General features: G+C 54.0%; 1 protein-coding gene across 3 annotated transcripts in view; it reads left to right on the forward strand.

Annotated features, from left to right (window-relative positions):
• Positions 1-13,603, forward strand: part of Neurl1 (neuralized E3 ubiquitin protein ligase 1) — an 82,933-nt gene that overhangs the window by 47,454 nt on the left and 21,876 nt on the right. Inside the window, exon 1 of one of the 3 annotated variants that reach the window (XM_032892156.1) lies at positions 4,550-4,602. The exons of the other annotated variants lie outside the window; for them this stretch is intronic. Coding sequence (XP_032748047.1) covers positions 4,569-4,602 — 34 coding nt within the window. The 5' untranslated portion in view covers positions 4,550-4,568. Of the gene's footprint in view, positions 1-4,549; positions 4,603-13,603 lie in introns of those variants that run through there. 3 annotated transcript variants of the gene reach the window in all.

Consider the following 13,603-nt stretch of genomic DNA (forward strand, 5'->3'; position numbering starts at 1 on the left):
TCAGATACACCAGAAGAGGGCATCGTATCCCATTACAGATGGTTGTGAGCCACCATGTGGTTGCTGGGGGTTGAACTCTGGACCTCTGGAACAGCAGTCAGTGCTCTAACCACTGAGCCATCTCTCCATCCTCCGTCCTGTCTGATTTTCTAATTCACCAAGTCCACTTCTGGTTGCCCATATCCCTGAAGAAAAACGGCTCTCTAGGAGGAGGTTCTTGACAGCTACACAGGCTCAATGAACCCAGGGGACTGACATTCTCAAATGTGGCCAGAGAACAGTTGCCATTCCTGGGAGGGGTGGGGGTAGGGCTACATCTGCCCTCGGTATGACCACTTTGAGCCTCAGTTTCATGTCCTGCAGAGGGGGGTGGTGAACACTAACTCCTGAAGGAATGCTGTGGGTTGCACATCTGAGGTTGTGCATACCAAATCCTTAGCCCTCTGCCTAGCACGGGGTATGTATGCCCTGAGCCAATAGAAACACCGTTAGCCACCTTTGTCGGTTTGCCCACAGACTTGTGTATTAGTTACTCCCCTTGCTGTGACAAAATACTGGACAAAAAGCAATTTAATGATTTTTTTTTATGTGTGGGAGTATCTTGCCTACATGTATGTTGGTGGACCACGGGCGTGTAGGCAACGCTGTTTGCTTACAGTCAGCCCAGTGGGAAGCCCATCACGGTGGGAAGGCAGGGCTGCAGAAGCACCACGTGGCTGATCACATTTGCCTCCTCGGTCAGGAAGTGGAGGGTGGACAGGAAGTGGGGCTGGCCTATAAAATGTCAAGGCCAGCTCCTAGTCACTCGTTTTCTTCAGCAAGGTTTCACTCCCGTAAAGGCTCTAGAACCTTCTTCCAGAGCAGCTCCCCTAACTGGGCCAAATGCTCAAGCGGGTAAGCCAGTGGAAGGCGCTGTACTTCAACCGCAGCTCGTCCTATCCCATCCACAGCCTCTGCTCAGTGTGCTTGTGGAAACACTAAGCTGTTTATCTATAGCCACAGAAGCCCCTTCCCCGACGCTAGTACAGCTCACACCACGATCTAGAATTGTTTCCCTCATTCCATGCCCTGCCTGCCTGCCTCTTGGCTTCTGAGGGGTGAGGGTCGAGTCTTGCTTGCCTGTTGGTTCATGGTGGAGCACAGGGAGGCTTGCTCAGTGAATGAGTGCTTCTTGGCTCATCCTTTCTGGCAAATAGGATCCTTTGACTAAGTGGAGGCTTGTGTGGTACCCCAGTACATAATAACTAGTAGGGATGTATTGCCCTGAAGAAGGGGGGTCACCTCCCCTAAATGTCATCCTGGACATTGCTCTGGGGAAGGGCCCAAGACATTGTCACTTCCTTCTGAAAATGGCAGCAGATTGTGGGAAACAAGGAGGACTCCCTTGGTTCTCTGGTACTGTTGTAGAAAGCCTGGAGCTGCTTTGGTGGTCCCAGATTCTCCATTTTTCCACCAAACAGGTTTCTCAGCCTTTAGCTCAGGCTGGCCTCGAGCTCATGATAGCCCCGCCTTCGATTCCTGGGTGTTGGAATTGCTGCTGTGTGACACCCTCCTAGCTTCTATCTCGTTTTTCTTCTTACTACCCACATGAAGGGCTCCTTGACACCTACGCCACACCAGCCCCAATCCTGCTGCATGAACCCCATTCTACTGTGAACCATTTCCTCTACAAGGCCTGATGTGAGGTCTGAGGGGGAGTGAGGATAAGCCAGGTGCTGCCCCCATCCTTCCGGATGCTGCTGCTCTCTGTCCTGGCCCTTGTCTCTTCCCACGAGTGCCCCACACCAGATGGCAGGGTGACCTTTTAGAAATGTGTGTCTGGTCCTGTTGCCTCCCTGCTGAATGCAGTGCTCACAGGAAAATAGCCTGGTCTTCATTCTGCTCCACCAGGGCCTTGTGACAATCCCTGGCCCATCTAGTCTTGCCAAGTGCAAATTTCCCTATGGCTTTCCAACTGATCAGATTCTACTCGTACCAGCCTTGCTTTGGGGACGTGCTGGGCTCCCTACAGCCTGTGGACCTGTGAACATGTATGTCTGTTCTCTGTAGCACTCTTGTTTCCTGGCCTGGGTCATGGATCTGGAACTCTTGGCCTGCTCTGGGTTTTTCAGGGAAACCTGCCTCAAGCTCACTAGAACTGGAATCCTTGCTTTCAGAACACCTTTTAGGAAAAGGTGTTTCGATATTCTGCACTGTGGCTGATTGAGAAATGTCTGCTTCTCCAGATCCGTGAGAGCTAGGACACGCCTATTGCGGAGCGAATCTCGTCCTCACTGTGTAAGTCAGTGTTTGACTTGTTCTAGATGCTCAGTAGCTGTGGGCTTGGGGACATTAGGTTGGCGAGCTCTGCTCAGGAGGAGCTGGGGCACAAAAGACCAGGTCCTGGATAGCTCATGGCTGTCTCTGTGTTTCAAGGATGAGAGAAGGGTTAAGAGAGACATAGCTACAGGGTTGAGGAATGGCAAGTTCCAAGAACGAGGACTTAGCTGACTACCTTCTGCCCCAGGGAGGCTTCCTGAAAGGATCCCCCAACCCCTAGTCCTGGGCTGGTGGGAAGAGAGCACCTCCAGTGGGGAGAAAGCAGTGGACAAGGGAGTCTGCTACGTGGGACGCTGAACTGCGAGAAGACTGGGTTGCCATACGGAAGGGGCTAGTGGAGCAAGGCCCAAGATAACAGGTATATGAAAAGGCAGGTAGGATCTGGGGACAGCTCACAGAACAAAGTCCAATTGTGAGGACCAGAGTGTGGATTCCCCAGAACCTACGTAAAAACTAGGCAGGCTTGCCTAGAAGTCCTAGAAGCTGCAAGCCAGAGACGGGGGCTAGGAAAGCGGCTAGCTGGACTAGCTGATTGGTGAGCTCTGGATTCAAGGGAGAGATCTTGTCTCAATAAATAAAGTGGAGAGTAATGGAGCCCAGTGTCAGCTGTGGGCCCCACATGCACGTGCAGACACGTGCAGACTCACACACATCTGAACAGATATTCACGCTTGCATACACAAAGTCCCTTGTGTCTTCTCTCTGTCCCTTGGCTAGATTCTGGTTGGGGGTGTGCGGGCAGCAGCAGTGTCCTGAGCGCCTCCCCGTGCGCATGCCTGAGTTCCATTGGATGTGGGACAGCACCCCACTCTTTCCCGCAGCTCTTTCTCCAGCCCCTGACTTCCCACCCACATCTTTCTCTGGGATCACAGATCCTTGCCGTACAGGACAGGGAGGTGGGAACTCTCCCGCCATCGTGGGAGAGTTGCTTCTCCTGGAGAGTGAGACAGGTAGTGAGTGTGTTCCCCATACCCACCTAGGCTGGAGTCCTGGCTCTGTGTGACATTCTGGGATTCCCCAGGCTTCAGAATGGCTCTTACCTCCCAGCATAGTCACCTTGCATTGTCCCATGCGCTGTGAAGCCTCAGTGAGTGGCTTTGCTGTTTTGATGGCAATCTGGGCCTGACGCCTAGGGCTGGAAGGGTTTTCCTCACTCTGTCTCCTCTGTCTGTGCTTTCTTCCTGCAGAGGTGCTGGGTGCCACATTCTGCACCTTAAGATTCTTCGAAAAGCTATGTGAGTCTGTGGGAGAACGCCTGTAGTATTCGGGGCAGGAGACGGGTAGGCGTGCGCAGCGGAGTGCGTATGCGCACGTGTGTGCGTGTGCACAAGCACGCGTGTCTGTGTTCATAGACACGTGGCATGATGCAGACATATGGCGCAAGTCGGTGTGGCTGTGCGAGTGTGTGAGTGTGTGTGGTTAAAAAGACAACTCGTCTTGGGGGGAAAGGCCTGGATTTGGGCACACCACCTGTGTTTCCATCCCAGCCTCGCTACCTCTGGTTCTTTTCCTAGACTTCAGGCCTGGGGGCGGGGCTAATGGTACCTGTTGATAGCAGCAGTGATGCTGAGGTCAGAGGTCCGTCAGCCTTCGAGGACTGAAGGAGTTAATGCTTGCCAAGTAAGGAGATGGAAATGGTGTGCAATCTTTGCACTTAAGCTTGACTGTGGTACCCCAAGGGTGAGAAAAAGTCAATATCGTTCCCATCTCACCCTGCTTCATCCCTAACTTACGGAGTGGCAAGATGTCCCTCGAAGATTGAATGGCCGTTGGCTGTTGGCCTGCGTGACTGGGTAGGTGTCGTGTGTATGTCCATGGGTCAGTGGTGTGTGTGTGTGTGTGTGTGTGTGTGTGTGTGTGTGTGTGCAGTGCTGGGGCATCTCCAGCGCTTTCTGGAGCTTGGCTATTTCAGGAAGCCTCCAGTCTCCTCCTCCTTATGTAAATAAACACGACAGATCCCTTTGCCTGAACCAGCACGGAGGTGGGGGAGGCTCCCAGTGGGTGGGAGCTGGGAAGCAGCAAGAACAACCAGGGGGTGTGCGTGTGTGGCCGCTGGCTGGCAGGCAGGCGTGTCCATGCAGGAGGGAGAGGCAGCGTGGGGGTGCAAAAGGGGCCGCTGGGCCCTGCCATGCCGGCTGGCCTCGGGGGAGGACGGGGTGGGGGGAGGAGGAGGGGAACTGGCGGTCAGGGCAGCTCGGTGACGAGGCTGGCCAGCCAAACGGAGGTGGCCAAGCTACCAGCAGTCTGAGATGGGGGGACAGATCACAAGGAACACTCTCCACGGTAAGGCCCCCCCGCTTGATGTCTAGGGTTTCACCCACCCCTAGCCTGGGGACCACTTGGGAGGTTGGAATGGAGAGACATTGGGAAAGAGGATTGAGTCATGTCCCTGTTCTGTCACTCTTTGGTGGGCTCTTAGGCTGTGTGTGTGTGTAACAGTGGTGGGGTGGTTGGGTGTTTGTCACTGTGACTGGAGAAAGAGGTTTAGGGAAAGTTAGATGGTCAGATATCTGACTTTCCCTGCAAAGTGGCCTTGTCCTCTTATCAGGTTATGGAGCAGTCCCTGAGTGGGATGTGAGGTCCAGGGTATCAGAAATGTACCATTCCCAGTTACTCAGACAACTGGGGTGACTGTGTGGGTCCCGGAGGTAATCTGTGAGAGATGTTCGGGTGCCCTGTGTGTATACACAAGTGTCTGTGCTTGTGAGTTTTCGTTAGAGAGATCTGTGGGTGTGTACTTGTGCCAGCTTGCGCCTCGGCACACAGGTGTGCTAGACAGGTGTGCTAGTGACAGCCCCCACAGAGCCTGACCTGCTTCTCCAAGAGCGGAGAATGAATTTCTGGCAGATCCACAAGCAGGGAGGTGAGGGCGGGGAAGGAAACGGACTGGCTGGCATCCTATTTGCTGGACTCCTGCTTGCTTGCACTCCTGTCTTCTGGACTGCCGGGCTCGATGGTCTCGGGAACAAGATGGCCAACGTGACAGCAGACCCAAAGGGGAACTCTTCCTTAGACATGGAACTGGGCTCTGCTACAAACCGTGTGGAGTCAGAGTGCCCACCTTGATGCCCTGTGACGCCCCCAGAAGGTAGGATACTGGACATGGATCTTCCATCTGCTGAGGCTATTGGGCTCGAGGGGCCTGGGAGAAGCGGCCCAAGCCGGAACAAGAGCGGTGGCTGAAACCACTTAGAAACCATGGCTGGCTGCTGATGGCCAGGTGGCTTCCCTCTTCCAGACTCTGGATATTGAGATAGTAATTTCTAATTTAAAAATAGAGATGTAAGGAAGATTCTTGATTCTCTGAAAAGGAAATGAATTTTGTCCTGGGCCTGCAAGGCTAAGTGACAGATGGAAGGCCCTAGAAGACACATAATCTGGAGCCTGCTGGGATAGTGTCAGGGACCCGCCTGGGCTGTGGCCTGAAGTTTGGAATGGGCTGACCTAGGCCTGGCCTCCCTACTTGTGGCCAGGGCTCACTGTTGGCAAAGGGTCAGGAGCCGGCTGACATTTTCCACTGGGGTCAGACCTGGGCAGGCTTGGGGACTGGGCAGGACAGAAAGGCCCTTTGAAGCACGTGGCCAATGTCCTTTGGCTGCCTCGGAACAGACGATCCGCAAGCCTTAGGGCATGAAGCCCCAAGACGTGCCGAGCCCACGCTCCGGATAGATGGCACGGCTGTGGCAAGGATGGGCTGGTCGTGTCTCAGTGCTGTCAGTAGGACCAACAGGAGCCGCTCTCCCCAGGTGACTGGCTTGGTTGTGTGGATCGCTGTGAGTAGGGGATGCAAAGTGGGGGAAGTCAGGAGGACTCAAGAGAAGCCATCTGGGCCCAGGGTCAGACACAGTCCTTCTCCTTTGGGTGTCCCATGTCGCAAGGGACAGGAACATACTTGGCTGGACACCTAGGCTGGGTAGCCATTGTGGAGCATTAATCAGTTATCTCATTTGCCTACTCCCCCTCCCTGTCAAGGCTGGGTAGCCATTGTGGAGCATTAATCAGTTATCTCATTTGCCTACTCCCCCTCCCGGTCAAGTCAGGGCCCTCTCCTCTGCTTGCCCTGGATGTCGCCTCAGCAGCCATCACATGAGTAGGGGCATGTGGAGGGGCGTGCCAGGATCCAGCCAGACACTGCCCATCTGTCCTCACGTGCTCATGGCCATGTTTGCCTTCCTGTTCTCCATGGTGATTGCCTTATGGCTCTGGTTCTGTCTCCTTCGGAGGGTGAACAGGGCTAGGGGAAGGCACAAACTCCGGCTGCTTCCTGTGGATACTCTTACGCTGCATGGGTTGCAAATGACCCTTGATGGCATTTTCAGAAGCCTTGGGTTTGGGGGTGGTTTTCAAGCACACATATTTTGGACTGCTTAGTAAGAGTAAGTGAAGGGCAGGGCCCAGAGCTGCACTCTGAACTCGGTTTATCTGTTGTGCGTACATGACGGCATGTTTTGGGTGTCCACAGATGTGATAGCTGTGTTTTGAGTTCCCCACTTGTGCACCCATGCGCTGTGTCTTTGTCTACTGGAGAGACTGTGCTGTTCTTCCTGTAAGTGGACACCTTTGTGGTTCCCCCCCACCCGTGATGCGTGTGTGCCTGTGTGTACGTGTTGGTGTGTTGGGTCGTAGAGTGGGGTCCAGCTCCTCTGGGAGCAGCCTGGCAGGGGACCAATGGGTGGGATAAATTCCATTTGGAAAATGGTTTCTGCGGTTACAGACTCCGATGAGTTTCTGAGGATGCTCCTGTTCTTGGTCTCAAGGGTGGGCTTCTGGGGTGGCCAGGCTGGCAAGTCCCTCAGGGCGGCAGCAGGACCCTGAGACAGAGGTCTTTCCTCCCACCTTCTGTCTCTCTTCTCCTCACTTCCTTCTCAGCTTCCTGTAGCACTCACCAAGTCAGGGACTGGACCTCTGAACCTCACGTGCCCACGCCTCAGAGGATGTGAGGCCTCAGTGGATCGGAGAGGCCGAGCTCCATCATCACAGAGGGAGAGGACATGGCCCAAAGGGGAAATGGCCGGCTGAGGTTACACAGTTGGTGCCTCAGACAAGGCGTGTGGCCTTGTCTCACTGGACTGACTCTTTACTTTCCCTTCTTGGGTTCCTTAATCCAGAGCGCTGCAGTAGGGCAGTAGCCTCCTATGGTTTTATGGGTTCCGAGATTAGCACAGAGCAGCTGTGGGAGGAGGGAACTTAGGCTCTCAGAGCCCAGGGCTGTGGAGTCACTGAGGAGGTCACATCAGTCTCAAGGAGGTGAGCAACAGGCCGTTCTAGCACAGCTAAGCCCAATACCCAGCCCTGGGCACCAACAGGGTTTGGTTTGTAGGGAGAAAGAGGAGTGTGGAGTACAGACCTGTTTTGGAGCCGAAGTGGGTATGGAAGTGTCAGGGCAGCAAGGAAAGGTGAGGCTGGTCTGGGCTCCTGGTCGGTGAGGCCAGGAAAACTATAGGGGTTGGGGTGGTGGGGAGACATGTCTAGGTGAAAGCTAGAAGCTGCTCCATTCTTGCTGCCTAATGCCCAAGCTGGCCTCTGGGTAAGTCTGGGAAGGCCTGACGGCAGAGAGGGCAAGAATCAAGTCGGCTCGTCTGGCACGACTTGGGGTGAGCATTCACGAAGGGTTCATGCCTGCTAGCATGTCCATAGGCATGTCCCCTGCTGTCCCTCTGCCCTCAGCCCTGCTGGGCCTCCAGGATAACACTCTCTAGGTGTTTATGGCCACTATTTTGCATACCCACCAGCTACCTAGAAGTGAATAGTTAGGTCCTGTCCTCACTAGAGGGCCCAGGAAAGGCAGGGAGTCTGGCAGGGAGCTGAGAGTTATCGGGGCTTAGGTAGAGAGGCGTTCCCTCTAGAAACCAACCTTGCAGGGTGGGAGCACAAGACAAACTGGGTATGAAGGCAGGGACTGGTGTGTGTGTGTGTGTGTGTGTGTGTGTGTGTGTATGAGAGACAGAGAGAGACAGAGACAGAGAGAGACAGAGACAGACAGACAGACAGACAGACAGAGACAGACAGACAGACAGAGGGAGAAGAGGAAGAGGAGGACTCTTGTGGAATTCTCTCTCCAGTAACCATCTCTATGCGTGCAAAGTGGGTGTGGATCTGTGTGGGAGGAGCTGAAGGTGACACCACGTGGAACAGGAATTGATGGGAACCATGCCTTCCCTTGTCTCAGACCTGGCTTGGAGTACCCCTGAGAACACAGGGGCCATGACAGCAGACTGAGTCACCTGGGAATTCCCTTGTGGAGCCGTTAGGTAGAATGGGAAGGAGAAGGAAGTGATCTGGTCCCTCTCCCAGGCAATGACATCAGAGGCGTAGCCGCTGGCTGCCGGGAACATCAGATTGGGATGTTACCATGAGCAAGTGAGAGAGTGAATGAGCAAGTGTGAGTGGACAGGAGGCTCAGCTGAGAGATGAACTTGCCTGTGGGGTGACCGTTTGGCCTATCTTCAGCCATTCTTCTTCCCCTCCCACATCATCCTGGACCCTGCGGCAGGCGGCTTCAGAACACGCCATATGCATTGTCAGCTCTCTCTCTCTCTCTCTCTCTCTCTCTCTCTCTCTCTCTCTCTGTGTGTGTGTGTGTGTGTGTGTGTGTGTGTGTGTGTGTGAATGGGGTACTAGCAGGGCTCCGCATGCTGGGCCATAGCAGCAAGAGTGTACAGGACTAAGAGCTCTGAGATAGACTCAGGGAGGGCAGAAGGCAGGAGACAAGCTGTTGGCTGGCTTTCTGCTGGCTTGTTGTGAGGTCTGAGTTCAGAGCTCAGCCACGGGACCTTGACAAGTCATTAGTTTTCAGGGTTCTGAAATCTGTGAGCCAGGGCCATCAATACCCTCTTACCTACTGCCGCACGACGAAGCACCCCACTCCTCTCAATCTGAAACTGCAAGCATTGAGCCAAGGCTCCGTTGGGAGAGGCTGGGACCACACAGCCTCATCCGAAGGCTTACCTGGAGGGGAGCCATCGCCAAGATTACTCACCGTTCCTGGCAATCCTCGGCCCTCCCCTCGTCTCCCTACGGGCATGGTCGCCGGCCTCCTCAGAGAGGACAGAGCAACAATCAAGAAGGAAGTGACAGTTCGACGAAGGGGCCACACAAAAGCAAGAAGGCCTGGCGGCAGATGGTCCTCTTGGGCGAAGCCAACAGAGGTGCTTCTCACAGACATCCACTCACAGGGTTTGGGAAGGTGAGACAGGCAGGTGGACAGAGCGTGCAAGGACTGGTACAGGAGAAAGAACCCCCATGGATTTACTTGCTTCTGCTCTCTTGCCAGCACGTGTGGAGATGATGAAGCGTCTTGGGCTGGTAGAGTGGTAGTTGAGTTTCTTGTGTGAGATCTTGGCCTCTGGCAGGAAAGGGCGTGTTTCCCTTCATTTTCCACTGGCCACCAGTGAGGGAGAGGCAGAGCGGGTGCCCAAATGGGAGAGCCACACACTGGCTGTCCTCTTCAGCGTCTTACTTGAGCACCTATTCTGTGCTCAGAGCTGAGTACCGGAAAATAGCCGTGAGCATGATTGGCACCCCCACGTCCCCGGAGTCTCCCAGTCCATCAAGGACAAGGAAGATGCACAGAACCTTGCTGCCCTTCCCAGCCAGGAAATGGTTCTGCAGAAGGCAGTCACCTGGGGGGCTTTGATCAGCCTATGCAAAAGTACATACGTAAAGAAACACTGGATGCAGAATTGCTGAGAGAAAGCACTGTGTGATATGGGTCGTGGATGACCCAGGGTTTCAAAGTCCTGTGTGGTGAGGAACACACAGCGTGGGGATAAATGGGTCCCCAGAAACCCATAGGAGGGCCCCAAAGAGACTTCTGAAAGACCTTAAAGTCTGCAGGATGAGTAAGAAATGGGTGGGCCCACTCCTGGAAGCGAGGCAGTTAGGGACAGAAGGTTCAAGGAAGCCACTGTCCTTCTGCCCAGAGGGGCGGTCATCTCTGTCACCCTGGTGTCCCGCTTCCTGGCCCCTTTCTCCGACAGAGGAAGCCCCATTCAGAGAATGCATGCAATCCTGTCTGAGCAGGGGCTGCCGTGCGCTGCAGCCTGAGGCGAGAGCTGTATCTGGGAGAAAGTAAGGTCGTGGAATTTGGCCTTTGCAGATAAAATAAACGGACACTTCTTACCACAGTTGTCACTTTTATTTAAAACAAAACCAAACCTTACGTTGGACTCAGGTGTTAAAATGTGGAACGTTGTTTTGAGTCAATGTGTTCCCTGGGCCCTCAGCTGGGAGAAGTAAGGCCAGGACGAGCCTCTGCCTCCTTCTTCCTCTTCCTCCTTCTCTTCGTAGATTTATTTACATCATTTTAAATATGATTTGTTTATTTTTATTTTATGTGCGTTGGTGTTTTGCCCGTATGTGTGTCTGTGTGAGGGTGTCGAAAGCCCCTGGAACTGGAGTCACACACGGTTGTGAGCTGCCACGTGGCTGCTGGGACTAGGACGTGGGTCCTCTGGAGGGGCAGCTTGTGCTGATAGCCGCTGAGCCATCTCTCCAGCCCCCTTAAAGATTTATTTTTGTTTTAAATTGCATGTATGGGTGTCTCTCTTTGTGGGGGTATGTGCACACAAGTGCAGGTGCCCGCTGAGGCTGAAGTTGTGGGTTGTGGGTCACTCAGGTCCTCTGCAAGAAAAGCAAACATTTTCAACCTCTTTTATATAAAAAGAGCCAAGAGCATCTTTTTATAAAGAACTCAAGGTCCAGAGTGGTAAAACAACTTGCCTGAAGTCACACAGCAATTTTGTAGCCCGGCTAGGGTTTGAACTGAAGGCCTCCTGTTTCGTTTCCAGTGTTCATAGATTTTGCTCTGCCCCACCTCCGCTCCCCCAGAAAGTTAGTCAGTCTTTGTAGGAGTTGGGAACAAGGCCAACACCTGTATTCAGGGCCACAGCTCAGAAAGAGGCAGTGATGGGACTCGGCTGGGCATTGAAAGACTGGCGGGGTTTGCAGAAGCTCAGGTAGGGCTGGGAAAGAAGGGGTGTGGGCAGGAGGACCCACTGGAACAGAGGTCATGGAGGTAAGAAGGCACGGGGTGGTGCCCCTTGTAATGATCGTGCAACAGTGACCACTGAGTTGTCCCCGTGCCATCTCCTTTGATCCCATGAAGGCCTGTGGTGACCCCACTTCACAGATGGGAAGGCCGAGGTTCCCTCCACACAGTTATCCACACACAGGGCAGAGGGCCTGGCTTGAGCTCAGATCTGGGCTCTTTGCACTCTGGCTGAGAGACCACAAGTGTAGCTTAACTCCGGAGGGTCTGTGTCAGGTGGCGTTAAGGGGGGAAAGTCGGGACCCAGCCCAGTGTGTGGCACAGGGGCTGGGCTCCGCATCAGGGCTAGTGCTGACTCCCAAACTCTGCCTGCTGCTTGACAGCCCTACCATCTGAGCCCACAGTAATTCTGGGTAAAGCTGGTGGGGGTCATGAGGTCATCGCCACAGAGGTTTTGTGTGTGTGTGTGTGTATGTGTGTGTGTGCATGTGTGTGTGCATGTGTGTGCATGTGTGTGTGCATGTGTGTATGTGTGTGTATGTGTGTGTGTATGTGTGTGTGCATGTGCATGTGAGTGTGTATATGTGTGTGTATGTATATGTGCGTGTGCACGTGTGCATGTGCGTGTGCGTGTGAGTGTGTGTGTGCGTGTATGTGTATGTGTGTGTGTGTATGTGTGTGTATGTGTGTGCGTGTGCATGTGTGTATGTGTGTGTGTGTGTGTGTGTGTGTGTGTGTGTGCATGTGTTCGCGTGTGTGTACCTACCTCCCCTGGGACCCTGTGATGGGTAGGGATGAGCTGGAGCTGGTTCAGGGCCAGGCCTGTGTTGGTAACTTGTGTGCCCAAGGAAGATGGACACACTTCCTCATGGAGCCCCCAAAACTTGTAAATGCGTCACTAATGGGCCCTACCTTGGACATGTGCTGGGAGCAGGATAGGGGTCCTGCTTGCTTAGCTGTAAATTCCTCAGGCCCACCACAAGCCACACCTTAGTGAAGGTGCAGGTGTGTCCTCAGTGAAACCTGTTTCCTCTCTGCCTGCCATCTCAGAACATGGGGGACGAGCTCCAGTATTGTGTACAAAGTCGGGTAGAGCATCCTGGACACACGCTGGAAGAGCACAGTCAAATCTTAGCTTTGCCTCATAGTTCGATACTAACTCATTTATCTTCAGAACGGGGACCTCACAGTGTCGGACTGACCATCGAAGCGATGGAAGGAAGCCACCTCCAGCTGCCTGCCCCCTCTGGGTCCTCAGCGTCAGAGCTGTGCACACAGCAATTCTCAATGTGCTTTCTCTCTGTTCCCCCCACCCCCACCCCCGAGTGGCTATGCAGGTCAGAGGTGACAGGGAGGGAGAGAGCCGAAGCGGGGACTCAAGGGTGGCAGTCACTCCAGTCAGCCTCTTCACTTCAGCCACTTCTGAGGGTGCCATTAGTCACAGTATAGCTTAAGTGCCTCTATGTGGTGGCCCTGGAACCTTAACTAAAGCGGTGGCTCTGTGTGTCAGTCACATGGCAGCTTGCGAGGAGGGTCTGGGAGTCACCCAGTGTCTGCCCTGATGGTCTTGGAACCATAATATAGACAGGAGAGGTGACCCAGAGGCCCCCGAGTTCCCCAACTGCCAGAGACCCCACTGAAGCTGCCAGAGTGCCTTGTCCCCACCCGCTGAGGCAGGAATAGCATCCATTCCACTTTACAGGATGGAAGGGGGCTTGTGGTCAAGGTTAAGGTGTCAACCCATCTTGGCCTGGGAACCTCCTGTGAGAGGTTCCTCTAAACCCTTAGGAGCCATTCCTGGGGCCAAGTGATGGGGTGCCTTGGTGGCCAGACATTCCAGTCTTTCTTCCTGTTACTGTCACTATCAGAAGATCTGGCGTGTGTGTGTGTGTGTGTGTGTGTGTGTGTGTGTGTGTGTGTGTGTGTGTGTGTGTGAAATTCTGAGATTGTGTAACAACCGTGTAAGTTCTATGACCGCTGACACTGTTTAGAGAGTATTTCCATTGGTCTCACTTCTCTTGGGGGAAACGGGCTGCTGTGTAAGTGTTACGTGGTGCGGAAGCTGTGGCTTCTCAGGCAGGCTGCCGATCTGTTTTCCCTTGGCCTGGTTGTGTCCCAGCAGCAAACGAGGACCGAGAGCTCCGTGCGTGTGCCTGGAGGGGATACGCTTGCATTTGTGTGTGTACGCTGCACACAGCTGGGGGCCAGAGGCTGTTGTATGCCCTGGTTGGATGCTCTCTGTCTTCGTCCCTGAGAGAGACAATTCTCGGCAGCCCTCCTGTGTCTGTCCTACTC

This window comes from Rattus rattus, chromosome 2, assembly GCF_011064425.1.
Source record: "Rattus rattus isolate New Zealand chromosome 2, Rrattus_CSIRO_v1, whole genome shotgun sequence".
Lineage (NCBI taxonomy): Eukaryota > Metazoa > Chordata > Mammalia > Rodentia > Muridae > Rattus > Rattus rattus.